Source organism: Siniperca chuatsi, linkage group LG8 (genome assembly GCF_020085105.1).
Source record: "Siniperca chuatsi isolate FFG_IHB_CAS linkage group LG8, ASM2008510v1, whole genome shotgun sequence".
Taxonomy (NCBI): domain Eukaryota; kingdom Metazoa; phylum Chordata; class Actinopteri; order Centrarchiformes; family Sinipercidae; genus Siniperca; species Siniperca chuatsi.
Window position 1 is genome coordinate 18,253,789 of NC_058049.1, and position 24,898 is coordinate 18,278,686.

Below are 24,898 nucleotides of genomic sequence, written 5' to 3' on the forward strand. Positions count from 1 at the left end.
AGTACCTGGATTTAGTTTTGGCATTATACCGTAGATCCCCACGGTTGTAGATGCTGTCCCCCCTCTTCGCTTTTTTGTTGTTTCTCTGAGGAAGGCACAAATAGAAAAATTAGTAGAATAATAATTCATCATGGTAATCTTAATTAAAAGGCCACATGTTTGGCCAAGTGGTATATGAGTAGGCCATAATATATGAGCTAAATTGTGAAGCATTTCAGAAGCCTCAGTCCCTATGACTTTACAGCTCAAGGCTTTCTGTGACCTTTACCTGTTCTCTAAAGTCTCTGATGGTAGTCATTTGCATACTGTTGTCTAAACTCACATTAAACAAGTTCCTAATAGATTTCCAAGAATAGTGGAGCGGAGGTAACGCAAAACACATTGCGAGGGAATGCAAAAGTAGTCCTCAAAAAAAAAATCTCTCCATGACCTTTAGGGGGCTCCGTAATAACACACAGAGAGAGAGAGAGCGAGCCGAAGAGCCCCCCAGCTGTAGCTCGACTCCAGTCCGGCAGGGGGCGGTAACGCCCTCAGTGTGAGCAGCCAGCCGACGCTTGAATAAAAAGTAAGGACACCGGAACGTTTTTAGGAAACACAGTTGAGCAGAAGCACGGTAAGCTTCAATGTCATACTTTAACGGTGTAGTTTAGCTTCTATTAGCTTTTATCGCCGGATTGTGGGGTGTATATATATCTGCCTTATTGTAATAGAAGTGACTTAATTTTGGCCTCTTTCGATTAAACGACCACGTTAACGTGCCAGTCAAGGAAACGTTTCAAGGACTGTTTGTACCTTAGCAGCTAAGCTAGCTGACGATGCTAACATTTAGCTATCATGGCTAACCAGCCTAGCTCGTCCTGTGCTCTTATATCTTGCTTAGGGTTGTTGTTTTGTGATTTCATTAGAATATGTACTTGCCTTACAATTGATTCATGGAAGCTTTTTGTAACGTTACGTGTATTTTCAAGGGAAACCTCTGTTTAAAAAAAAGACATGTTAGAGAGGGTTAGCTGATTTTAACACAGTCATTAACTAACTACATCTTTAAAACAAGTCGCTAAGTAACAAGTGCAATTAATATAACACGTACGATTACGTAATATCTAGCCGATTACGTAATATCCAGCCAATCACGCAAAGTGAAATCCGACCCTAAAGATCATTATTAAAAATCAGTCTCACTCAGAGCCCTTTTTACATATATAAGCTTGTTTTTATTGCTAGACTTATTAAAGCTGCTTGCCAGTTCTGTATGAAAACAGACCGAATAAACAGCAAACTGCATTTGTATCTTAAAATGGTTTAGTAGCCCTAATAGTTCAGCTGGAAATAAAGTGGTGTTTATTAAATAGTCACACTAAAATATCAGGGTGGTTAAATTGCTTTTACTAAGATGCACTGAAAAGAGCTTTGCCTATTACTACCAAGACGCACAGAGCTGGCAAATCATGAAAACATTTTTTATGCGTGTGGCTGCCAGTTAATTTACCCTTTTGAAAATGTCATTCTCAGATCAGCTATCTGGTGAACATGGGCCGCCACTTCGGAGACTTGGCCAAGATCAGGCATGTAATCACATACAGTCTGTCCCCCTTTGAGCAGAGGGCTTTCCCCAACTACTTCTCCAAGGGAATCCCCAATGTGTGGAGACGGTTCACAACGTCTTTCTTCAAAGTTGCCCCCCGTGAGTATTTACATTTCCTTTTCAGAGTGGATTATATCGATAAAATCCTATATCACTGTATATTAAATTTTATACTGTGATATTGATACATATTGTGATGTGTTTGCCACATTGATATAATAAGTACAATATTCCCATAAAGCAGTCTTGTTCATTGAGTTGCAACATTGCAATGGCCTGTCATATTATCTGCCAGTATTTCCACATTGGGATCTGTAGCCCAACAGTTATCCTCTGCCCTTTCTGCACAAGATTTAACTTGTTTGTGCCTCTTCAAAATATAGAGAGCAGCTCTAAACAATTTGTCTTGAGAATGATTTATTGGCCCTTCACAATTTCATTACTTTAATTTGGCACAATTTCAGTGGTCTGTTGGCCAGTTTTGACTCTTTCTAACCTGTGAGCAATGTCTGCTTTGGATCTCAGGTTTTGAAGCTTGCTTTTTCTAGTCAAACTATATCGTCACCTAATGTCTAGGTTCATCATAACGAGTCCCTGGAGTTCCTTCGTGCTCTGTCATATGATAGGCCTTTTACCTGCTTCGAACCCAGCCTCGCCGTTGAGCGCTTTTTTTTGTTGACTGTAATCTGTCTTTTTTTTTTTTTTTATCTGGAGCATCAGAAACTTTTCTTGGACGCTTCTTAAGTTTTTCTGCCATACACCTAGTTGCTGTAGCCTACTCCGTCACTACTGTTGCTCCCCCCTTTAAAAAAAAGAATTAGTTTTTTTTTTATCCAGTTAGATTTCTGGCAAATCAGTCATTGCTGGTTGACTTTGAGCACATCACTTCCGATGATCAGCATTGAGTGAACTCGTTTGGCAAGGGCTTGAATGTAACGGACGTTCTTTTATATGTAAAAGTCCTGCATTCCAGCTTTAAGAGTTTACTCGTGGCCTTTACTGCACAGTAAGGTGCGGCTGAATGCAATTAAATATAGTGATCTTCCTGGTGCTAATTTGTCTTACCATCTTGCTTTTGCAGCAATGATTCTCATGTACCTGACATACAGCTGGGGCAACAGTGTCCATCAGCAGGGCAAGAGGAAGAATCCTGCTGACTTCGAGAATGATGAATGAACTCCTCACCTTTCTGAAAGCTGCCCTCTGTTATTAATTCCAGCTCTGTATGTTTCACCAATAAAGATGAAAATATTTATGTGAAAATCAGTGTTGAATGATTTCATTCAGCCATCTGTTTGTGGTTGGATTAATGTTCATGTGGGAGTCAAGTCAGTGCTACAGTTGTACAAGTTATAATACAAATTTAGTGCTGAAGTGATAAGTCGATCAACAGAAAATTAATCGCCTTCAGTTTTGATAATTGCTCAAGTCATTTATTGAGCAAAAATGCCAGTGATTTAGTAGTTCCAACATCTCCAATGTGATGATTTGCTATGTTTTTCTGTTTTATATCTTTGTAAATTGAATATTGTTGGGTTTTGGACTGTGGGTTGAACATGAAGAAGATACCACCTTGGGGCGGGGAAAGTGTGATGGGCATTTCCCCCGATTTTCTGACATCTGACACATTATGTAAATTAATGGGAGTTTGGCATTGATAGCCAATTTGAATTCTTTAATATTTCCTTGGTGAGACAGTCCTCATAAACTTTGTCACGAGTCTAACAAATAAAATCACATTTAAGACAATAAGGCAAGTGATGATAAGCATCTGCATTTATCTGCAGTAGTTGTAATGGAGGTGAATGGGGCAGTTGTGTTGAAGTAGGCTACCGGAAGTTGGTGAGCCACAACACTAGCAGGTAACCGAAAGCAGATCTAGATCATTATAACGGATGTGGTGTAGTAATATGGGCAAGAAACTGAAATGGCAGCTTTATGTGCACATTTACAGTAATAAAGCCGCCGCTGTATTGACTTCCTTTGCCTCTGGGTGGCGCCCGACAACAGGGTCTCGTGCTCCGCAGTCGGACGCCATTGGTCAGTGCGACAGACAGAAAATTCCTGAACGCTCTCACGCATCTGCCGGCGCACCGCATGCTGCTACTCAGCTTCATGGAACAAGAACAAGGGTGGATCACCGTCCGCTGACTGAAATCCACTGTAGCTGCTGCTGTCACCTTTAGCACCGAACTGTATCTCTGTTCTTCCTTGTAATTACTGCACTATACACTGTTTGGTTTGCTAGCGAAGATGTCAGTTGTCGGATTTGACGTCGGGTTCATGAACTGCTATGTAGCGGTAGCCAGAGCCGGAGGGATTGAAACTGTCGCTAATGAATACAGCGATCGATGTACACCGTAAGTACGATTAGGCACATTATTGAGTATGCTCTGCGTTGTATTATCTGCGCCGATAGCAGGTACAGAATGTGAATGAATCCACTTTTATTCATCTGTGAAGCAAACGTTGCTACGTAGCTAGTTAGCATGCTAATAGATTTCACAACAGGAAACGGCATGTGAGCGCTAAAGCTAATGCTAGCTGAAATGAAACCATTGTGAGTATAAAGAAATCCCGGCACCGCTTCACATGGCGAAATGCTTCTTGTGGTGTCTTAGTACAATAATGTCGTCGAGATAAACTCAAGACTAATAAATTACCTGCCCAGTCAGGTGATGGATTTTATTTACTGCAGGCATGAATGAGCGCATGATGGGAGGAGGCCGGATCCTGGCTGTCAAAACGGCTTCATCAATCCATTTTCAGACCCATAGTCCATAGCAGAAACCGATAAAGGAGTATAGAATTCATACGTGCAAACATTAAAAATATATTATTAGGTGAAATCGTCATCATCACAATCAATTATCATATCATTACTGGATACATCAACCCTATGCGGAGCTGCATTATTGTAAAACATGCTGTAGAAGAGAGAACTGAATTGTGTTTTCTGTTTTTAGAGCATGTGTTTCTTTTGGACCCCGAAATCGATCGATCGGTGCAGCTGCTAAAAGCCAGGTATGTTTTCATGGGACGTGGTGGGACACTGGATACATGATCACTAACCTGACAAAAGAGGAACCAGTGTTTCCATAGTGCGTTGAGTAAGAGCATGACCAGTACTAGGCATGGGTACAGCGCACATCAAATTAAATCCAATGCATGATTTGCTTAGGCGTGCATTATTTAATAGTGAGTTGTATTTCTTTTTTCACAGGTCGTCACAAACTGCAAGAACACAGTCCAAGGGTTCAAGAGGTTTCATGGCAGGGCATTTTCAGATCCCTATGTGCAGCGCCTCAAAAACAGTTTGGTCTACGACATTGCACAAATGCCTGCGGGAACAACTGGCATCAAGGTGAGAGAGAAGAACAAAGAACATTCACCTGCCAAATACTTTTTTGGCTGGCGAAAAGAAACATTCCTTAGTCACTGTGTTAGAGCAAGAGGAAAAAAGTTCAGTTGGGTTTAAAACAACAACTGTTTTCGACTTCACTCATCAAGGCAGAGATAAGTAAAAGAGACTGATTACACCTGGTAATCTATGAAGACAGCACACTGGAAGTAACCATTATTCTGTCCCAACGATAGATACAAAGAAAACGCACTTTAACAATAATATCAAAATGTTAATATAGTAAAGATAATAAAATAATAGACATACAAATCACATTACACAGCATGACACATGTCCCATAAATGGGTAAAATTACATATATTGCTAATTAAAATGGTTTATCATTTATTTTTTCATTCAAGCCTGAATATCTTTTTGTGTTTGAAAGACCAAATTAGTTTTCTGTTCTGTGGTGTAAGTCTGGTGCTTATTAATTGAGTTTCTTCAAAAAAAGCTTTAATGCCAACAAGCACTAGAAATGTGTAGATGAAGAACACTTTATTACACCTGTGACATGGCAAATAAGTTGTGAAATGTCTTGTGTGTGACATCACAAGCTGAACTGAGATAAAGTTTGAAATGTAGCATTGATGATACAGTGGAAGTATAAGGGATGCTGTTAAGACTGAGACGTCGGTACCAGAGAACATTATTTACAAGCAATGTAAACTGAAGCAAATAAGTCAAACTATTCATGTTTGGAAATGTGATTTATTGTTAGATTTAATGGTTAAATAATGTTTTACATTTGGCTAGAGATTGAGGTAGATAGTTATGTTTTATTGGCCCATTATCATGTAGTCACTTGCTGTGCAGAACATCAATTTTGAGCCGGCATAGTAGAAATCATCTGGAGCACTGTAATAATCTGACAATTTGACTGTTACTAAAGGTGATGTACATGGAGGAAGAGAAGGTGTTCAGCATTGAACAGGTCACCGCTATGCTGCTGACAAAGCTGAAGGAGACTGCAGAGAGCGCGCTTAAGAAGCCCGTGGCTGACTGTGTTGTGTCTGTAAGTATTACATATTACAGTACAGCTTTTTATGCTGTCCTTGCACATGATATGTAGACGGGCAAAATATGTAGTCCTTTTTCCAGCATATAAAAGATTAAATGCTCCACCCACACAAGTGTTGCACTTATGTTGCCTGTACACCTGTGTTTATTAGTACACAGATTTTGCTGATTCCCAGCATAGCTCCATTCAACTTCAGCCTGACTAGAGGTCTAATCAAGCAGGTTAATTGAAAACGCCTGTGTGAGTGTGCAGGGCCTTGAAGTTAAATATTCTATATCTATTTCAAGTGCTCTTCTATTGTGGCCAGGTTCCCTGCTTTTACACTGATGCTGAGAGGAGATCAGTGGTAGATGCTGCTCAGATTGCTGGTCTCAACTGCCTGCGGCTTATGAATGAAACAACTGCAGGTCTGTATTAGGTGTTTTTTGGGCAAGGATGTGCATGTTTGTGATTGTTGTACTAACTGTGGCTGTGGCTAACAATAGGCATAAAATGCACACTTTGACATTGATTCCAGTAGTTGTTTACTTCATTAATAATTTACCAATGTTCCTTCCAGTTGCTTTGGCGTATGGGATCTATAAACAGGATCTCCCTGCTCCAGAGGAGAAGGCCAGGAATGTGGTGTTTGTGGACCTGGGCCACTCTGGATACCAGACATCTGTGTGTGCCTTTAATAAGGGCAAACTCAAGGTGTGTAGCCCAATCAACATACTGTGCATTCTTTATCAATCTGTGAGAGACTTTGTTTCATTCCTCTTCTCCATGTCGTGTCATAGATCCTTTCTACGGCTTGTGACCCAGAGTTGGGAGGAAAGGACTTTGACGAGGTACTGGTGAAGTACTTCTGTGAGGAATTTGGCAAGAAGTACAAGCTTGATGTCAAGTCAAAGCCCAGGGCCCTGGTCAGGCTCTACCAGGAGTGTGAGAAACTTAAAAAACTGATGAGTGCCAACTCCTCTGACCTGCCGCTTAACATTGAGTGCTTCATGAATGACATTGATGTCAGTGGAAAACTGAACAGGTAGACCAACAAGAAATAATTTGTTGCTTTTAGTATCCATGGTTCATATCTGCTGTGTCTTCTTTTAAATGTCCTTTTAAGTGTTAAGTCATGTTTGCCTTTTCTCTTGCACAAGGGCTCAGTTTGAAGAGCTGAGTGCTGACATTTTGGCCCGAGTTGAGTCTCCACTGCAGAGTCTCCTGGAACAATCCAGTGAGTATAATTTTCCCCAGTTGTGATTTACTTCACTTTATTTACCTATCTTTCTTATTAATTCTGTTTTTAAAGAACGGAACGTGTGCAAGTGCATTAGTTGGTGCGATAATAAAACTCTGTTTGTGTTCCATAAGAACTGAAAAAGGAAGACATCTATGCAGTAGAGATAGTGGGTGGAGCTTCCAGGATCCCAGTCGTCAAAGAGAAAATCAGCAAATTCTTTGGGAAGGAGTTAAGCACCACACTGAATGCTGACGAAGCCGTGGCCAGAGGGTGTGCTCTGCAGGTATATCACACTTTGGTTTTAGAGCCGGTCTCCGCCCCTCCCATTGCTCACTAGACAATCGTCACATCAGCGCTTGAATAAGCATCTGTTAATGTTTTGAAAATAATGTGAAAGGGATGTTTTTTGTTTTTAGATTTTACATTTTTATTATGACTGCAGCTCTCATTGAAATACTGGATGTGTCTCCACAGTGTGCGATACTGTCACCTGCCTTCAAAGTGCGTGAATTCTCCATCACAGACGTTGCTCCCTATTCCATCTCCTTGAAGTGGCATTCTGCTGCAGAGGAAGGGTTGAGGTAAAAAAAAAATGTTTTTGATAATTTTCCTACTGTGTCTGTTCTCCATTATTGAAAGTAATAATTATTATGAAATATTAATTTGTTGCAGTGATTGCGAGGTATTTCCCAAGAACCACGCAGCACCTTTCTCCAAAGTGCTGACCTTCTACCGCAAGGAACCTTTTTCTTTGGAGGCCTACTACAACTGCCCTAATGAGCTGCCCTACCCTGATCCCACTATTGGTAAGCAACTACAGCTTCCTAAGTGATTTCTGACCACTAGGGGATAGAAAGACGCCTACCTACACAAACAGCAGACACAGAGCAAAATTAGCATCCTGTCATAGTTCTGTTTACCTGACAAATGAGAGTCTAGTATTCACTCTCCTTTTAGCGCTGAGAAAAATCCTGAGAAAAATATCTGGGTTGATTAACATGATCAAATTAATAAGCAAAACCTCACCTGCCAAGACGAATAGCATTAGGAGAAGCCTTAAAGCTGTTTTGCCTTCTTAATTTCTGTTATTACTCTGGTTTTATTTCTTCCTTACAGGTCAGTTCCTGATCCAGAAGGTTGTCCCACAGGCGTCTGGGGAGAGCTCCAAGGTGAAAGTCAAGGTGCGGGTGAACATCCATGGTATCTTCAGTGTGTCCAGTGCCTCCCTGGTTGAAGTGCAGAAGTCTGATGAGACAGAGGAACCCATGGAAACAGAACAGGCCAATGACAAAGATGGAGAGGTACTTCACCCTAATAAGTGTCCTTTTACACTGAGCACCAGATCAGTATGTGTACTACTATCTGTACTTGTGTTTTGAGACTAAAAACAGGTTTTTATTACTCCTCTGCAGAGCAAGATGCAGACCGATCAGGATGAGCAGCAGGGTCAGGGAGAGGGTCAGAAAGAAATGGAGGAGAAGACGCCACGTGAGAATGAAGAGATGGAGGTAAGATGCTCAGTTTTTGTGTAAAACAAATACGTTACCAGTTTATTAGATTGTCTTTACAAGGAGATACAAGTACAGTACAGTAGCCCACAATAAAAATCTATCTTTGAGAATCTTTTAATGTTGAATTTTTCATCCTCCTGTATATAATTGGGGTTAGACATTTGAAACACAATATGGTGCCGTATAATACAATACCACTACTTAAGGCCTCAAAAATGAAGAATTAAATCAGCACCTCTCTGACATAATGTAAACAAAAACTAAACTTTGTATGTTTCACAAAGATGCGTTTAATGCAGAGCTAATGCAATGGATTTCATTAGATTGTACAGGTGTACTAATAAACTGCTGAGTCAATGCATGTCTTTTTTGGGTGATATTTTGAATCTTATTGCTTACTCTGCTACCTTTCAGACTGCCACAGAGGAAGGCAAAAGCGAGAAGAAGTCCGACCAGCCCCCACAAGCCAAAAAGCCTAAAGTCAAAACAAAAGTGCTGGAGCTTCCGATTGAAAACAGTCCACAGTGGCAGCTAGCAGATGACATGCTCAACCTTTTTGTAGAAAATGAGGTAACTAAACTTTCTGTCACTAAATCCAACCATCTGACTGTCTGTCATCTTTAATTACTTGATCTATTTTGAAGTGTTTTGCGGTAACAGTTGCTGTTTGGATTCTCCTTAGGGTAAGATGATCATGCAGGACAAGCTGGAGAAAGAGAGGAACGATGCTAAGAATTATGTAGAAGAGTATGTGTACGAAATGAGGGACAAACTACATGGGCTGCTGGAGAAGTTTGTCAGTGAGTCTGTGAGTAAAAAGCCACTTCTGACTTAGTGATCATAATTATTTCTTTACAAAGTTAGCACCTTGTCATCACTGTACCACAGATTTGGCTTTCCTTTAAATATTGTGAAATATTTTTTTTACTCTTAGGACCGAGATGCTTTGTCATTAAAGCTGGAGGATACTGAAAACTGGCTGTATGAAGATGGGGAGGACCAACCCAAACAGGTGTACATTGACAAACTGGCAGAGTTAAAGGTAATTATTGCTATAGTAATTGCTTTTTTTCTCTCTAAAGAAATCAAAATGTCAAGCAATCGATAACCGACATGTATACTGCGTTACAGACACTTGGCCAGCCAATCCAGGAGAGGTTTACAGAGGCTGAAGAGAGACCCAAAGCATTTGAGGAGTTGGGGAAACAAATCCAGCAGTATATGAAATTTGTTGAAGCATACAAGATGAAGGTAAAACTAAAGGCTTTTTAAAAGTTAATTTAGGCATTTTTAATTATTATTTCTTTCCCCATAACAGCCTTTATCTCATATACGCATGTTTATTAGGTATCCTTTAAAATTACATTAGAATACTATTAATCTAGACTATTCCTGTTAATCTTTACACCACATACAAACTGAAGGCATCATTACAAATAGAAGTAAAATGCCTGTGGTAATTAGTAACACTAACACTTTTGTTATTTCGCTTTTGATTTCCAGGAGGAGCAGTACGACCATTTAGATGAGGCAGATGTCACCAAAGTGGACAAACTGACCAACGATGCAATGATCTGGATGAACAGCGCCATGAACCAACAAAGCAAACAGAGCTTGGCGGTGGATCCCTCTGTCAAAGTAAAAGACATTCAAGCTAAAACAAGGGTGAGTGTCAACTCAGAACGTCATTATACCAAAGCACTGAGAAAAATGACTAGAATGCAGGAAATTTAAAATGGAGTGTTGCTTAAGCTAGATTTGTCCATTAAATACACATTGTAGCCATTGTTAAATTGGTATTGTGTCTGGCAACTGGTGACACCCAAAAAGTGATTAATTAAACCTAAGAATTCCATTGCAGGATATCTGGGTATTGAAATGGTGAATTGAAAATTCATATGTTGCTATTTGGGGTGACCAACGTGAAGTTGCTCTATGCTGTTGTAAAGTAATTTCAAATATGCTCAGTAACATTCATCAGATGGCTAGCTTTACTCATGTAGCATTCATTCAGCTGTTATTACTCCTTCATGCACATGTTGTTAAAGAAATCTACCACTTTTTCATCACGTATGTTAGTGTTGAAACATGAGACACTGAGGTCAACTATCTGCCAGGAACACGAGTAACTTTGGTGCCTATATTGCAATTATTTATTGGGCCAGGGTCAACTGGTAGATCCCCCACACAGCTGTATTTCTTTTAATAAAATCAATATTACATGTTGTGTTCTTTGTGTAATTTTCCAGGAGCTGTTCACCGCTTGTAACCCCATTGCGACCAAGCCCAAACCCAAGGTGGAGCTTCCCAAGGAGGACACGCCTGCAGAGCAGAACGGGCCTGTCAACGGACAGGAGAAACCCCAGGAAAAAACTGCAGACAAGGGAACGACCGAGAAAACAGGCAACCCCACCTCAGAAACCACAGAAAACAAGCCTGACATGGACCTTGATTAAAGCAGCCTAACGCCTCCCATATGAAAAGCTGAACGGGAGTTGGTTGTTTCAGATTGAGATGCAGCCTGGGTGTATATCAGAGCAGGTTAAGTGTTTCAGGAACTGCACTTCAGTTAAAAGCAGGGTGATTAGCACACTTAGCCCAGCTCCTGGTGGTATCTCTCTGATGACATAGCATGCCCTCTCTCTTTCTGGATGACATAAATCAAAAGCCAGCCGCAATAAGCCTGTTTGACAATGAACGCTGTACACATGATGGTATTTATTTCTGTTGTGTGCTCTGTACGTGTTCTGGTCTGTGTCACAATATGGTTTTAATAAAGTTATTGAAAATCACTTGTACCATCTTTATTACTTTGGTTTAAAGATACTCCAGGCTTCACAGAGCTATTGCTTTCAGGTAGCTACCATTGAAGACACAGGGCATGTCATTGGTCATAGTTCTGACATGTTACGCATGTTGGGTTTTTAATGACCGATACTGATATCGTTTTAGACTCAATATCTTAAAATTGTACTGTTTTTAGGCAAAAAGCTAAAAGAGGCTTAGAATTAGAGAAACATTTATCATCAATGTAAATAAGTTGAATTTACACTAAATTAAATTGAACAGTTAAATTAACAAATGTGAAATTTGTATTTTAAGTACACTACATTTTTAAGAGTTTAGGTGGTGCTGGTGTAAATGGGGCCCGTGACCTCAATATTTCTAATTCTAATTAGTAACAGGTGTTCTTTATTGAATATGTAGGTAACTTTATGGGTAAAATATGGACCTGATAATTTGAGTTCAAGGATTCAATGAGAGTCGAGGATTATTGAAAAAGTAACGTTACGAGGCATTTACACTGAAAATGTACTCCTTTTATGTCGCTTAGCAACCACTGTTAACGTTCCACTAGGAAAACTAATGATTTTCGGTTAAAGACTAAATGTTTGCTCTCTTGATACGTGTAGCTAAGTAACTAGACATGGGACTGCAATGTTTAAAAAAAAAAAGCTGTAAACCACCATTCAACAGAACAGTTTTCGGTAAATTAAGGATGCATAAAAAGCCCTCGGGGACTTTGTGTTTTCATTTCTCAAGCTAAATTAGCTAGTTACCTAGCTTACTGGCTAACATTAGCCGAAGAGAGGAACACAAGTTCAGTAGACGTCACCTCCGCGGTGAGCGCTGTTTGCATTCAACAGCAGGAATCACATGATCCACCCAGATCCTGTCTGCTACGAGTAAAAGCTACATATACTCTAAGGTATGGGTGCACGAAATTAACTATTTTCTTTGTGTTTTATTAGGACACCAATACTACTGTGAAAGGTTTCATTACACTGCGCGGTTGCGTCAAAGTTGTCACAGCTTGTTTAGCAACCCTAATGCCTGAACAGTGATCTCATTTTACTGTTGCTGGATGATATAGTTACCTGAGGAGTCTAAAGTCTGATTTAGGTGTGTTTCGTCCTGATTTACTTCGAGGCTGAGCTCGTTCGACAAGCAACCCGTTCTTGTTTCGTTGTTTTTCCTCCAGCACGATGAAGTTGATCATTCTCAACGACTACGACCAGGCAAGCGAGTGGGCTGCAAAGTACATTAGAAACAAGATTTTACTGTTCAAACCTCGCCCGGACAGATATTTCACCCTGGGGCTCCCCACAGGTAAGTAGGAGCTGGAAACCCCGTACAGCTGTGTTTCAGAATTTAGTGCTGGATGTACTGTTTTACAGTGTGTAAAACTGATAAAGTTACCAATATTTTCCCCCACATCTGCTGATTCAGTGTCGGAAAACAAATAGCCATCGTGTACTTATATAATTAAGTAATGGAAAAATGTTCAAATTATATTTAAATGTGTACAAGGAATTACCTTTTTATATATACAAATTTAATAGTACATACATTCTTGCAGAAAGTTAAAATATCGATGCATGGATGTGTAAAAACTGTCAAACTTATCTTGTCGTACTTCTCCATGCAGATTGGGAGTACAGTACATCATATTTTGTGTCATTACATCTTTTGCATGTAGTGAAACTAAACTTTATATTGCAAAGAGCCAGTACAGCCATCACATAAATTTGGTGGAGTAAAAAGATACAATAGTTTTCTCTGAAAGAGTAATAGTAAAAAGTCTCCCAAAATGGAAAGACTCAAGTACTGTGACTCAAAATAATATGTCTACATAAGTACAGTACTTGAGTAAATCTGCTTTGTTAGTTTCCTCTCTGTTACTTTTGCATTGTAAGCGCCTGCTTGTCTTCAGGAAGCACCCCCCTGGGTTGTTACAAGAAACTGATCGAGTATTACAAGAATGGAGAAATCTCATTCCAGTATGTAAAAACGTTCAACATGGATGAATATGTAGGTAAGTCTTCACTGTTCTTTCTTGCCACATAAAATGGTTACACATTGAGGAATTCTTGAAAGCTGTGATCTTGCATAAGAAACTGTCATATATTCCTGTATAGGACTTCCCAGAGATCACCCTGAGAGCTACCACTCCTTCATGTGGAATAACTTCTTCAAGCACATAGACATAAAAGCAGAGAACACCCACATCCTAGATGGCAATGCTGCTGACCTGCAAGTGGAGTGTGAAGCCTTTGAGAAAAAGATAACAGCTGCTGGGGGGATCGAGCTCTTTGTCGGAGGTCAGGAGGTCACAGTGCTGATAATGAATATACTATTACCAACTACACTGTGACTACACATTTCAGATTTGCGCTCAATCTCATTCTGCTATCAAGTGATTTCGCATTCATTGTTGAAGTGGCAGTGCAATTCAAACTACTCCTCCTGTCCTGTCAGGTATTGGACCAGATGGCCACATTGCCTTCAATGAGCCTGGTTCAAGCCTGGCTTCCAGGACTAGGGTGAAGACCCTGGCAAAGGACACTATCATGGCTAACGCCCGATTCTTTGATGGGGATCTCTCAAAGGTGCCCACCATGGCTCTGACTGTGGGAGTGGGCACTGTCATGGACGCAAAAGAGGTTAGATGCCTAGATGAATGTCAACCAGCTGTCCTGTTTTTGTGTTCTGTGTTGTGCTTCTGTTGCTTTATGTTTCTGCAAAATCTCAAATATACTATTTGTTAGGAATCCGCATTAGTTTCTGTCAGAACTTGAGTTGCAGAACAGTGCATTGCTCAATGATCTTGTAATCTTCCTGACGCATCAAAAAACACCAATTGCAAGTTTCTCTTGCTCAGTCATGCAGGCCACAGGTCACATTTTCAATTTCTTCTCAGGTCATGATTCTCATCACTGGAGCACACAAGGCATTTGCTTTATACAAAGCTATAGAGGAAGGCGTGAATCACATGTGGACAGTGTCTGCGTTCCAGCAGCACCCGCAGACTGTTTTTGTTTGTGACGAAGACGCCACCCTGGAACTACGGGTCAAAACTGTAAAGTACTTCAAAGGTGAGACTAAATCACAAAGCTACAGTGCTTAAGTTACTATATTTGACTTGTAATAAATTGCCACCCAGGTTGCATTAAGCAAAACTAATTGCAGAACAGACATGAATCATATAAAACATGCTGATTATTGTTCTTTCTTTAGGGATGATGCATGTGCACAACAAGCTGGTGGAGCCACCTTCCTCAGAGCCAAAAAAGAACTGAGGAGATCTTTTCCAAACTGTGGATTCATGAGGCATCTTTAAAAAAAAAAAACACTCCAATGATTACTTTATCTTCTCGTGGAGATAATATTTGTGGACATCAAGCAGTGCTTGGTGTTAACCTAAACTAATCTTTGTAGAAATAATCAGGTGCTGATGTTGCGCAGGTTATTCAGGTTTACATATGATTGTTCATACAGCTTTGCTTCTCATTTGTTCTTTTTAATAAAGTGCATTTAATTTTTCTATCTCCGTATCTCTGTATGTTTGGTGATAGTGCTTAGTATTCAGTCAGTTTCTCCTGTCACATGACAGATGTTGCCTTTAAGTGCTCCTTGTAAGCTTCTTACAGTTTTGTGTTGGCATTAATGGAAAATGTCCCTTTCAGCTGTTTTCATGGTATGTTTAAGAGAAATGGAGGAGCGCAGAGTCCTTGTTGTCAGCGGGGGAATATAACTAAGTATATTTACTCAGACAAGTACTGTACTTAAGTACAATTACGGGGTACTTCTATTTTACTAGCGTAATATGATTTTTCTGCTACTTTATACTTCTTCAAGCACATACAGTAACTATACTATATAGGTAAATATAGTAGTTTTTATTTCACTATATTTATCTGACAGCTGTAGTTAGTGGTGACTTTGCAGTTTAATATTTTATAAACAAACTTTATGATCATCTCATAAAATATGATGCATTGTTAATGAAAAATTATGTAAAGTAAGGTTCTACACTTTGACAAACTACAACATTAAAACGCAGCCCAGCATTATTGGTAATACAATAATATAACAAACAGTAACATAACACTGTGGAATGGGCTATTCTGCATAATGAGTACTTTTACTTTTGATACTTGAAGGACATTTTGTTAATATTTATCTTTTTTTAAATTTTTTATTAAGCAACGTTGTGAATACAGGACTTTTACTTGTAACGGACTATATTTTACATTGTGCATACTGGTTTACTCGTTCATGTGCTTGTAGTCCAATATTCCGACAGCACTTGAAGGCAGCATCAGAGCCTGCTACCTCACGGGCGTCAGGGGGCGAGGGGGAGAAAGAAGGAGATGGCCGACTAGGAGGCAACGTTAACTTTGCTACTTCGTTGGCGAGATTCCTTTTACTTAACACATCTTCACAGCTGAAGTGAGAAGGGGACTTATTGAATATTACACACCTCTTCCACAATGGCAGAACAAAACAGCAACGTCAGATATCAAGAGGTATGTAACAGTTTGCTGGCACGCTAAAATGTAGCTAACCGCTAGCGTTAGCTGCTGCCCTGTCAGCTAACGCTGGTCAACATAAGCCTGTCACCGAGAGGAAAACAACGAGCTCAGCCGTCATTTGTTTACGGGCGGGCCTGAGTTGGCGATTCATATCTTAAGCTTATATCAAACCAAATTTCTCACACTGAAATAAACTTAAATGAATGGTCGTAATATAACATATAACTTGAAGCGTATGTGACCTATTTTCTTTTAGCAGCGTTTAGTTAGTTACTCGTAACGTTAGCAAGTATTGGCTGGCCTGAACAGGAACGCTGTGTAGTGTCTAGCCTTGGACCAAAACCCTCCTACTACCTGACGGACCTGGATCAGTGACCAGTCCAGCCTCTCAGTACAGGATTAAAACACTAATGTGAAGGTGCAGCCTGCTCCTTTATCGACATATATGCAGATGCTGATGTGAAATCATGAGTGCACAGTTGATCGTTTAACTGGGGCTATGTAGTTATGATGATGTATCAGAGGTGACTGAGTTATCACCAGTGCAGCTAACCCTTCGTATTTGGAGACAGGTTTGGTTGCAGACATGTCTAACATGACCACTTGTTGCACAGTAGCCTACATTACACAAGTGCAACATCAGTGCTACTGTACTGTTAGAGTCGGCACAATTTTTAAGGATGTCTTCCCTTGAAGCACCTCCAGTCGATCTGTATTGTGCTTGTTCAATACATGGCCTAAATTGACGTGGGGTGCGCAAACCAAGAGGTACTTGGTAGGTAGAGGTGGGCAACATGGATAAAATCTTCTTGTAACTTCACATTGCAATTTCAATGTCTGTCTATACATACATATATATAGTCAACTGGAAATTCAAACGAGATAATTTTGACAGATTCAAAACAGGTGGTCTTGTCCGTTTTTAGGAGAATGAAATGTCTGACAAATAAAGGAACTTAGTCACATTGATATAAAAATCCTGCACATTCAGTATTTCCAGAAAGCAGTTCCGCTCAATGATTTGCAACATTGTCTGTAATGGCCTAATACAACCAGAAATCCTACACACGGTATAAATGTCATGGCAACAGTTGACAAATATCTATTATCTTACGAAATATATAAAAATCGTCATATTGCCCATAAGGCCTGTCACAATAATTACTTTATCGACTTATCGAGGTCAGCAGAAATGATCAGGTTTATATCCATATATCGTATGATATTGCCTGTTGTGTTTACATGTGTGTTTATTTGGATAAGGATGTCACCAACATTTTAACCAACATGATGCCAGAATAAACAGCAGGGTTTTCCCTACATTATAAGACTTGATTTGCTGTCATTTCTGGTCGTGCTGCTCCTGTCCTCTCATCGTCTCAGAGTTTCACCATGGGTGGGGCTCAGGCAGCTTACAAGTTCATTGCTCTTTGAACAAAAGTAGTTATTGTGACGGGCCTATTGCCCAATCATACTTGGAGGTTAACTTTACAATATTGTTTCCTTTCGAAATTCTATGTACTCCGATCGTTTTCATTCATCATAGCCAGCAAGAAAAGTTGTCCTAAAAGGTGTAATTTAGGTTTTACCCAAGTTGTGGTGTTATTTATTTACATTTCCTCAGCTGGTGAATGAGGAGGAGCCCGCCCAGTCATCCCAGGAGGGTCCTGCCCAGGACGCACCACCACCCTACAGCAGCATTGCTGCAGCAAATGCAGGTTAGGAACCTTCACAGCTCCATCGGATACTGTCAGATATCTCAGAACAAGCACAACTAAGAAGTGAGAGAAATATTTAAATCTATAAGTAAAAGTGCCACTACATATTAATTCTCAGTTAAAATCAGAATCGGCTTTATTGGCCAAGTATGTGTACACATTCAGGGAATTTGAATTTTTTATTGCTCCCACTGTATTTACACAGAGTTCCAAGAATAGAAACAGAAAGATAGAAATAGGCATATGGCTTAAAACAAGGAAACAAAGCTCAACAAAGACAGGTAAACATGAACATAGATCTGTTATGTACATACAGTACAAGTAGTAAAGTCCTGCATCCATAAGCAGTCACAGTGTAGAAGTAACTGCAGTGAAATGTGCAAAGAAACAAAAGTAATCAGTGTGAAGAATAATTCTTTCCACAGTGTCACATTATTCTTGCAAAGTATGAACCTTCTCTAATAGCTGTGCCTTGCATTCCAGAGACACGTCCTATATGATCACAGCCCCAACCTTTATGGAGTATTTTAATGTTGAAGCTGTTTTACCAACTGCATATACTTCTCACTACTTTAAACTCTAACAGTGCCTCAAATATTACGAGCTCATCCTATGTTTTGCGTCTAAAACCTTATTCTGCAAAGTAAAAAGTAACTACAGCCATCAGAGAAATATTCAAAACAAGGGTAAAAAGTACAAATATTTATTTTAGTTATAGTATTTTCCCACTGAAATCTCACAAAATGTTTAAATGTTTAAAGTACCAATGCCTCATAACTCAAGTGTGCTGAAGTACAGTGCTTGAATAAGTGGTTATAGTTCTGTCAATCTTCTGCTCTAATTTGTCCTACACTGTTTGCCTTATAATGAATAATGTAGAGGGTTGTGTGCAGGCCCTTTTAGAAAGGTCTGATGCTTCAAATCTCACTTCTTAAGAGGGCATAGGTCAACATGTTGCATAAGTGGGTGTAGCCTTGAGCCTTTCCTGGGTGAGGGCCATTGATCTGGTTCAGTGCTGTTTATGTTTGAACAACACAAAGAAGCGTCCCGGATAGCTGCCAAATCACGCAGGTAAAAGTCTTGGCTTGGCTTATATGGGACAGAACGTAGAAGGAAGTGAAAGTAAGTAGTATTGTCTGTCAGCAATCAGGCCTTCATTGCAGCTGGTAAATCAGCCAACATTAGTTAACTTTTAGTTCTGCTGTTATTCAATGTGCCAAAATTATAAATTATAGGTCTGTTTGGGAGGAATTAAATTTAGTCCAACCCATGTTTTATCATTTGCTACACTTTTGCATAAAGCTGAAATATGTAATGTTTTTTTTTTTTAAATGGATATATTGTTACTAAGTCCAGCTTTATAGTGAGGGCGATGAAACACTAAATATGGCACACTTACTGTGGCTGGAGATGCTCTCCAAACTAATGAAAAATGTTGATCAGGTTTTTTTGGGTCAAACATCACTGTTAACACTGAAATGCCATCTAACTTCAATAAATAACATTAACAGTGTTTCCCATTAATTACCTAGACTGTGGCTGTCTAATTTGTCTGTTCTTCATTCTACTAAACTTCACTCAGTATTTTGATGTCAGGAATATCATGTGAAGGATTATTTCAGGACATCACGCTGACTTTATCAGTGAGCATATTTGTTTCACATTTTTCCTACAAATGTCTGAGTCTAATGTGAAAAACTACAACCTGTGTGTTCTTTATAAATATTGTAATGATAGTCTAAAATAGAGCTGGGTATCGCCACTGATTTCCCGAACCGATTAAATTCCGATTCACAAGGTCCCAATTCGATTCAATATGGATTCGGTTAGGGACATTTCAGTAATACCATTTTGCTTGGATATGAAAGAGATTCTCAGAGAACTAATGCTGTAAATTGTACGAGGAACCCTCTAACCTGGTGCATTATTAAAAATATTAATGTTTACATTAAGAACTTACACTTTAAATCACCTATAACGGAAAGGGGAAAAAAGATTCATATTGTTAGAAAGATTAGACGTAGATTGTTTGATGACTGCTCACTCAGTCAGTCAGGTGAGCCTGGGAACCTGTATACCTGAATGGCAGATTTTCACTCAACTCACAAAACCTCCATGATACATGTAAGTTAGCATAATATGTTGTAGAATTTTAGTGTTTTTCATGCTTCAATACCACATGGTTATGTATCAACATTTCTACGCATTTATACATTTGTGAACACATTTATACGTATATGAACTTCCTTCGTTTTACGTCCGGCGCATCTATGTGCTTTTTTAGCTCAGAGAAAGAGTTCACCAAGCTAGCAGCACAGCGCGTGAAAGCAGCCAAATCTGTAAAGTTTCCCCAAGTATGCCAGTATTGCACCCTTGGTACACCTTCCGATCCGCAGAGTCCAACTCGCTGCACTTCGCGGCTGGAGAAAGCTTCTCCTGGAGAGGAGCAACTAACACTGGTGGCCGAGGTCCCGCTGCAGCTTGGGGGAAACCGGCTACATCCCAGCCTCATACATCGAAAAAATAAAAGTAAACACCATTTCCTGACCTGGGTGTTTCTTCTCTTTTTAGCTACCTAGCTAATGTCAATCTGCTTGTCATAGAAAAAAACCCCACGCGCAGCGTTTTTCTCTCTCACTGCACAAGTGCTTCACTCCAGCACCCTGCCAGTGCTTCTCTGCCAGGGAAAAAAACGCTATAGCTTTTGGACACGAAGATCGATCTCTGATTGTATGAATCATGATATCAGATCATTCAAATGAAGATCGATTTGAATCGGAAAATCGATTTTATTTATTTTTTTTAAACCCCGCCCTAGTCTAAAATTATGTAAAATGCATAGTTTTTAGTCAAATAACGTCACATTTTCTTGCTTAGCTTTCTTTGAATACAAGGAAGATGGAGGAAGATTTCCCAACCCTCCATCCTACAGTGTTGCCACCACTTTGCCCTCCTATGATGAAGCTGAGAGAAGCAAAGAAGAGGCAGCCATCCCCCTGGTCACTGGAAGAGTCACGGTACATTGATCTAATTTAGAAATATTCCTAAGTTATTAAATTACTAAGAGTTTTCAAACAAAACATCAAAAGAAAACATAGGTAAACACAAGTTATTGTAATATATCTGAATATTTCTTGTTGTTGGTACAGGAGGACGACTTTGTGGCCAGGGATGACTTCGAAGATGCTGACCAGCTGCGAATAGGAAATGACGGCATCTTCATGCTCACTTTCTTCAGTAAGAACTCGTTTAGCATTTCAGCAGTTGTCTGAAAGAGTAAACTGACTTTCAGTTTCACTTGCATAGAGCCGGCTCTATGTAAGATGGTTATTAGTTATTTATATATATGATCTGGTATGCTATTTGGCATATTCTCAACGGCTGTTAAAGACTTAACTGGGTGCAAATGCCAGTACACTGGCAAGTTTGTTTTCTAGCAAAAGATTGAGGAGAAGAAGAATGTGTGCCAGCCAGTCTGATTACTTCAAAGCAACTGACATCTGTGATTGATTAAAAAATCTCCTACAGTCTATTAGTCATGCTTTAAAAATGACCTATTTATAGGTTCGTGGTCCATGGCAGCTTTGTGTTATTTTACCAAATGTTGTCTTTTTCATTAATTATTCTTTTTTTGTCACCAGTGGCATTCCTCTTCAACTGGATCGGCTTCTTCTTGTCGTTCTGTTTGACCACATCAGCCGCCGGCCGATATGGAGCCATCTCCGGCTTCGGCCTGTCCCTCATCAAATGGGTTCTTATCGTCAGGGTAAGAGCTATTTAGTGAATATTCACCTCTAGCAGATCGGCTGCTAAATGGCTGGTCAGTAGTGTGAAGGTGTGGGATTACTAGTTCTTATCTGTGTTACTCTACAGGAAGACTAAAAATGGTGTAAGATAACTTTCTGGGATCGTGTCTTATAGGTTGATTCAGTGGTTGGAATCAATGTACAGCTCCTAACAGGTACTATCTTATATTTCTTCCAGTTTTCTACCTACTTCCCTGGTTACTTTGATGGGCAGTACTGGTTGTGGTGGGTGTTCCTGGCCCTGGGTAAGTGAGAGACATTGTTTTATAAACAAATAGCATTTCCTGTTATTTCCCACGATTACATTTTGGTAATTATCTTACGTTGATGATTTTAACTTCTTGCATTACATATCTTTTCTTTGCCCTCCAGGCTTCATGCTGTTCATCAGAGGCTTTGTTAACTACTCCAGAGTGCGTAAACTGGCTGATCCCACCTATGCCACTCTTCCCCGAACAAGGGTACTCTTCATCTATTAGAGGTAAGGTGTATTCATCTGGTCACACCCATCATGGAATCCATGTTTGTTGTTGGAGATATTTACATGCACACAGGACTCCAATTACAGTGATGATGAGATTAAGGCGATGATGGGATTGAACTGTTTACCTGGTTTTAAAAATAAATAAAATATCTGGCATTACTTACCACCCAAGTGTCAAATGGCATTAAAAATGTTCTTACTAAATAAACCACTCAGGGTCACCATCACTGTATGGCAACTCTCTGAGTCTGTATCAAACATATTCTTGAGTGGCCCATTACACTGGGCTTTAGTATCTGGATGTTTTGCACACAAATTGGCACATGATGCCACTTATGCCAACTTTAATCGACGGCTCTGTGCAGCAAATAAACAAAATACCATGTAAACCAAGCAATACAGACTAATCAACACATATTTCGAAATGGCTTTTGCTGGCTAACTCCAAATTGAAAAGGTACTGCAGTGTGTCTGGCAACACTCGCTGTGAAAAGATTAAAGTGTACCACAGCATCTCCCCTACCTGCTGCTGTTTGATTATCAGCTGATAGAGATTTAACATCATACCTGCCACCTAATGAGTCACCTGCACTCCATTTAAAGGGGAACTGCGCTGATTTTACACATCAGTCTGTTTATGTCTGTATGTATGTAAAGTTGTGTAAAGCCTTTTGTGGCTTGGTCCTCATCTCTGCTTGAGGATAGCCCTCAAGGCTTCAATAGTTGCTATTAGCATAACACACTCGAATCAGTTCAGTTGCATTGTGGGTAATGTAGGCGCCACGATATCTCTGGTTCTGCAGCATCGATTTCAATGTAGATGGCGGAGTAAGCGGTTTTCCTTGCCCTTCCTGCTACATAACAAGCAGCATGTCGGCGCAGCCAAACGGTGCACAGCCTCTATACAATGCTGCCTTAAAACAGCTTAACATTAAGATGATGTCACAGGTCGCTGATAACAAACGTGATCCATTGTGAAGTTGAGGGTGCAAACTGATCAGTTTGTTGGTCTGTCTTTTACACTGTTACATATTTTATTGACAAGAAATGATTTAAAATGTGTTAAGCTAAAAACTATTTTAGCCAGTATTAATAATTCTTGCCAGGAAAATTCCTAAAGTTAAAGTGTTGCCTTAATCTTGTAAGTCTGAGTTATTAATGTGCACCACACATCCTCGATTACTAAACCAATATTTCTGAAGACATGGTCCACTTCTAGATTTGAATTTGTACGTCTTCTCTTAGCCCAAATTCAGGATGTTGGATGTGGAAGAACTGGACATGACCAACACAAGCAGCAACTCTGTGAAGAGGTTCAAATTTTAAGTGAAGACACTAAACCAGAAATCGGCCAGACGAATCATAGATGAAGACAACTCTCAATAAAATATTCAGGAATTCTATCACTTGTTTTATTTTTTTTTAAACTTTGTTAATGGAAAATGGTGAACAGTAATAGTCCCTCAATGTACTCATTAGTGGCGAATGTTAAGTGCTATTTACATCTGTCTGTAATGTAAAGTAATGCCTTATATAATTTGATGGTAGCAAACGAGCATGCATCTGCCCTTAAGGTCAATAAATAGGGAGAGTTACATGTTGGCGACACTTGAAGCCAACAGGTATTAATTAATACAACACTGTAGACTTGCCATAGCATGCAACACACTTTGTAATCTGCACTAATCTTACTTCATGGTTTTATTGTGACTATTATAGGCTGTTTTTAGATACCACATACACTTAAAAAGCAAGCTTTCATTAGGCTGTTAATGCTGATATACACATTACCACATATTTCACTCACCTGTTGGCTTTAAGTAGTGTTGCCCTTTTTAGCCAGGAGGGGGCAGTGTTGTCCGCTGCTTTTAAGTTGTTAGAAACTGTTCAGTAAGGGCATTGTCATAATAAAACATACATGCTTGTGATTCGAATGCAATGTCAGTGGAGCGCAGCAAAATTACATCCATGTGTCAGAAGTTATGGTTTTGCCTGTTAAATGTTTTGCTGTACATTAAATCAGGTCAAACTATCCACCCTGGAAATAAAATTTGTCAGTGGAAAAGCTCTGTGCTTATAAACAAGAGTCTTGGCTGTCTGGATTTCAGCTGTTAATGATCTCACTCCTCACACATTTGGATCAAATTATCTAAGAGCATAAAAATAACTCAAATTCCACTTTCAGGTGGGTTTTTGCCTTAAGATTTAATTGACAGATGGGGAAGGGAAATCTGTTTTATTTTTTCTTCTTTCTTTCTTTCTTTCTTTCTTTTTTTTTTTTAAATGATTCATAAGGTGTAAGATGTTAGCTATCTTGTGGGTAAACTATATGAAAGAATGTTGTATGCAGGTGCACTTTTAGAAACATAACCAATAAAACCCAGAGGATGTTCCCATCATAATTTTAAGTCTCGGACATGTAAAACAAGCAATGAATGATGCAGTGGTGCAGGAGTTTCTGTTTTACATTCTGGAGGAAACGTCATGTCAGGATAATGCAGTTTTTTCATGATCTTACAACTGTTGTCAATGGAAAGGATTAATATGGATTTTAGTCTGGTCCCGCAAACTGGACTGTTTGCCTCATCAGTTAACTTTATACTTCTGCCGTGGCTTTTTCCCATCATGCTTATTTCTATGTGATGTAGAGCTGCAGCCTTGGGGTTTTATTGATATGAAACTGTACAGAAAACGTTTAGTGTTAAATAAATGTCACTTTTAATGCGTCATTTCTCAGTTGTCTGGATTATTGACTGCTGTGACATCGAGCTTTGGTGGTCAAATCTGCTCTGATGATATGTAATGTCATACCATTACAAATATTACATTATC

The 24,898-nt window shown here is 39.5% G+C and overlaps 4 protein-coding genes across 4 annotated transcripts; all 4 read left to right on the forward strand.

Annotated features, from left to right (window-relative positions):
• The first annotated feature begins 461 nt into the window (after positions 1 to 461).
• On the forward strand, positions 462 to 2,848 carry LOC122879981 (cytochrome b-c1 complex subunit 8). Its single transcript, XM_044204666.1, has 3 exons — positions 462 to 613; positions 1,513 to 1,684; positions 2,667 to 2,848. Exons 2-3 carry the CDS (start codon positions 1,531 to 1,533, stop codon positions 2,759 to 2,761), a joined length of 249 nt encoding a protein of 82 aa, XP_044060601.1. The 5' UTR covers positions 462 to 613; positions 1,513 to 1,530; the 3' UTR covers positions 2,762 to 2,848.
• Positions 2,849 to 3,618: 770 nt separating this feature from the next.
• On the forward strand, positions 3,619 to 11,534 carry hspa4b (heat shock protein 4b). The gene is made up of 19 exons (XM_044204648.1): positions 3,619 to 3,945; positions 4,552 to 4,609; positions 4,809 to 4,949; positions 5,881 to 6,003; positions 6,317 to 6,416; positions 6,569 to 6,702; positions 6,789 to 7,033; positions 7,149 to 7,225; positions 7,363 to 7,514; positions 7,706 to 7,812; positions 7,904 to 8,037; positions 8,348 to 8,532; positions 8,644 to 8,739; positions 9,157 to 9,312; positions 9,425 to 9,550; positions 9,677 to 9,784; positions 9,874 to 9,993; positions 10,246 to 10,407; positions 10,992 to 11,534. The coding sequence occupies exons 1-19, from the start codon at positions 3,839 to 3,841 to the stop codon at positions 11,196 to 11,198; spliced, it is 2,538 nt and encodes an 845-aa protein (XP_044060583.1). The 5' UTR covers positions 3,619 to 3,838; the 3' UTR covers positions 11,199 to 11,534.
• A 598-nt stretch (positions 11,535 to 12,132) lies between these two features.
• Positions 12,133 to 15,069, forward strand: gnpda1 (glucosamine-6-phosphate deaminase 1). The gene is made up of 7 exons (XM_044204662.1): positions 12,133 to 12,451; positions 12,725 to 12,852; positions 13,457 to 13,558; positions 13,662 to 13,844; positions 14,002 to 14,186; positions 14,444 to 14,618; positions 14,761 to 15,069. Exons 2-7 carry the CDS (start codon positions 12,729 to 12,731, stop codon positions 14,820 to 14,822), a joined length of 831 nt encoding a protein of 276 aa, XP_044060597.1. The 5' UTR covers positions 12,133 to 12,451; positions 12,725 to 12,728; the 3' UTR covers positions 14,823 to 15,069.
• A 751-nt stretch (positions 15,070 to 15,820) lies between these two features.
• ndfip1 (Nedd4 family interacting protein 1) lies at positions 15,821 to 24,795 on the forward strand. Its single transcript, XM_044204663.1, has 8 exons — positions 15,821 to 16,052; positions 17,683 to 17,776; positions 20,654 to 20,793; positions 20,926 to 21,013; positions 21,418 to 21,542; positions 21,761 to 21,827; positions 21,955 to 22,063; positions 23,312 to 24,795. Exons 1-7 carry the CDS (start codon positions 16,017 to 16,019, stop codon positions 22,059 to 22,061), a joined length of 657 nt encoding a protein of 218 aa, XP_044060598.1. The 5' UTR covers positions 15,821 to 16,016; the 3' UTR covers positions 22,062 to 22,063; positions 23,312 to 24,795.
• The last annotated feature ends 103 nt before the right edge of the window (positions 24,796 to 24,898 follow it).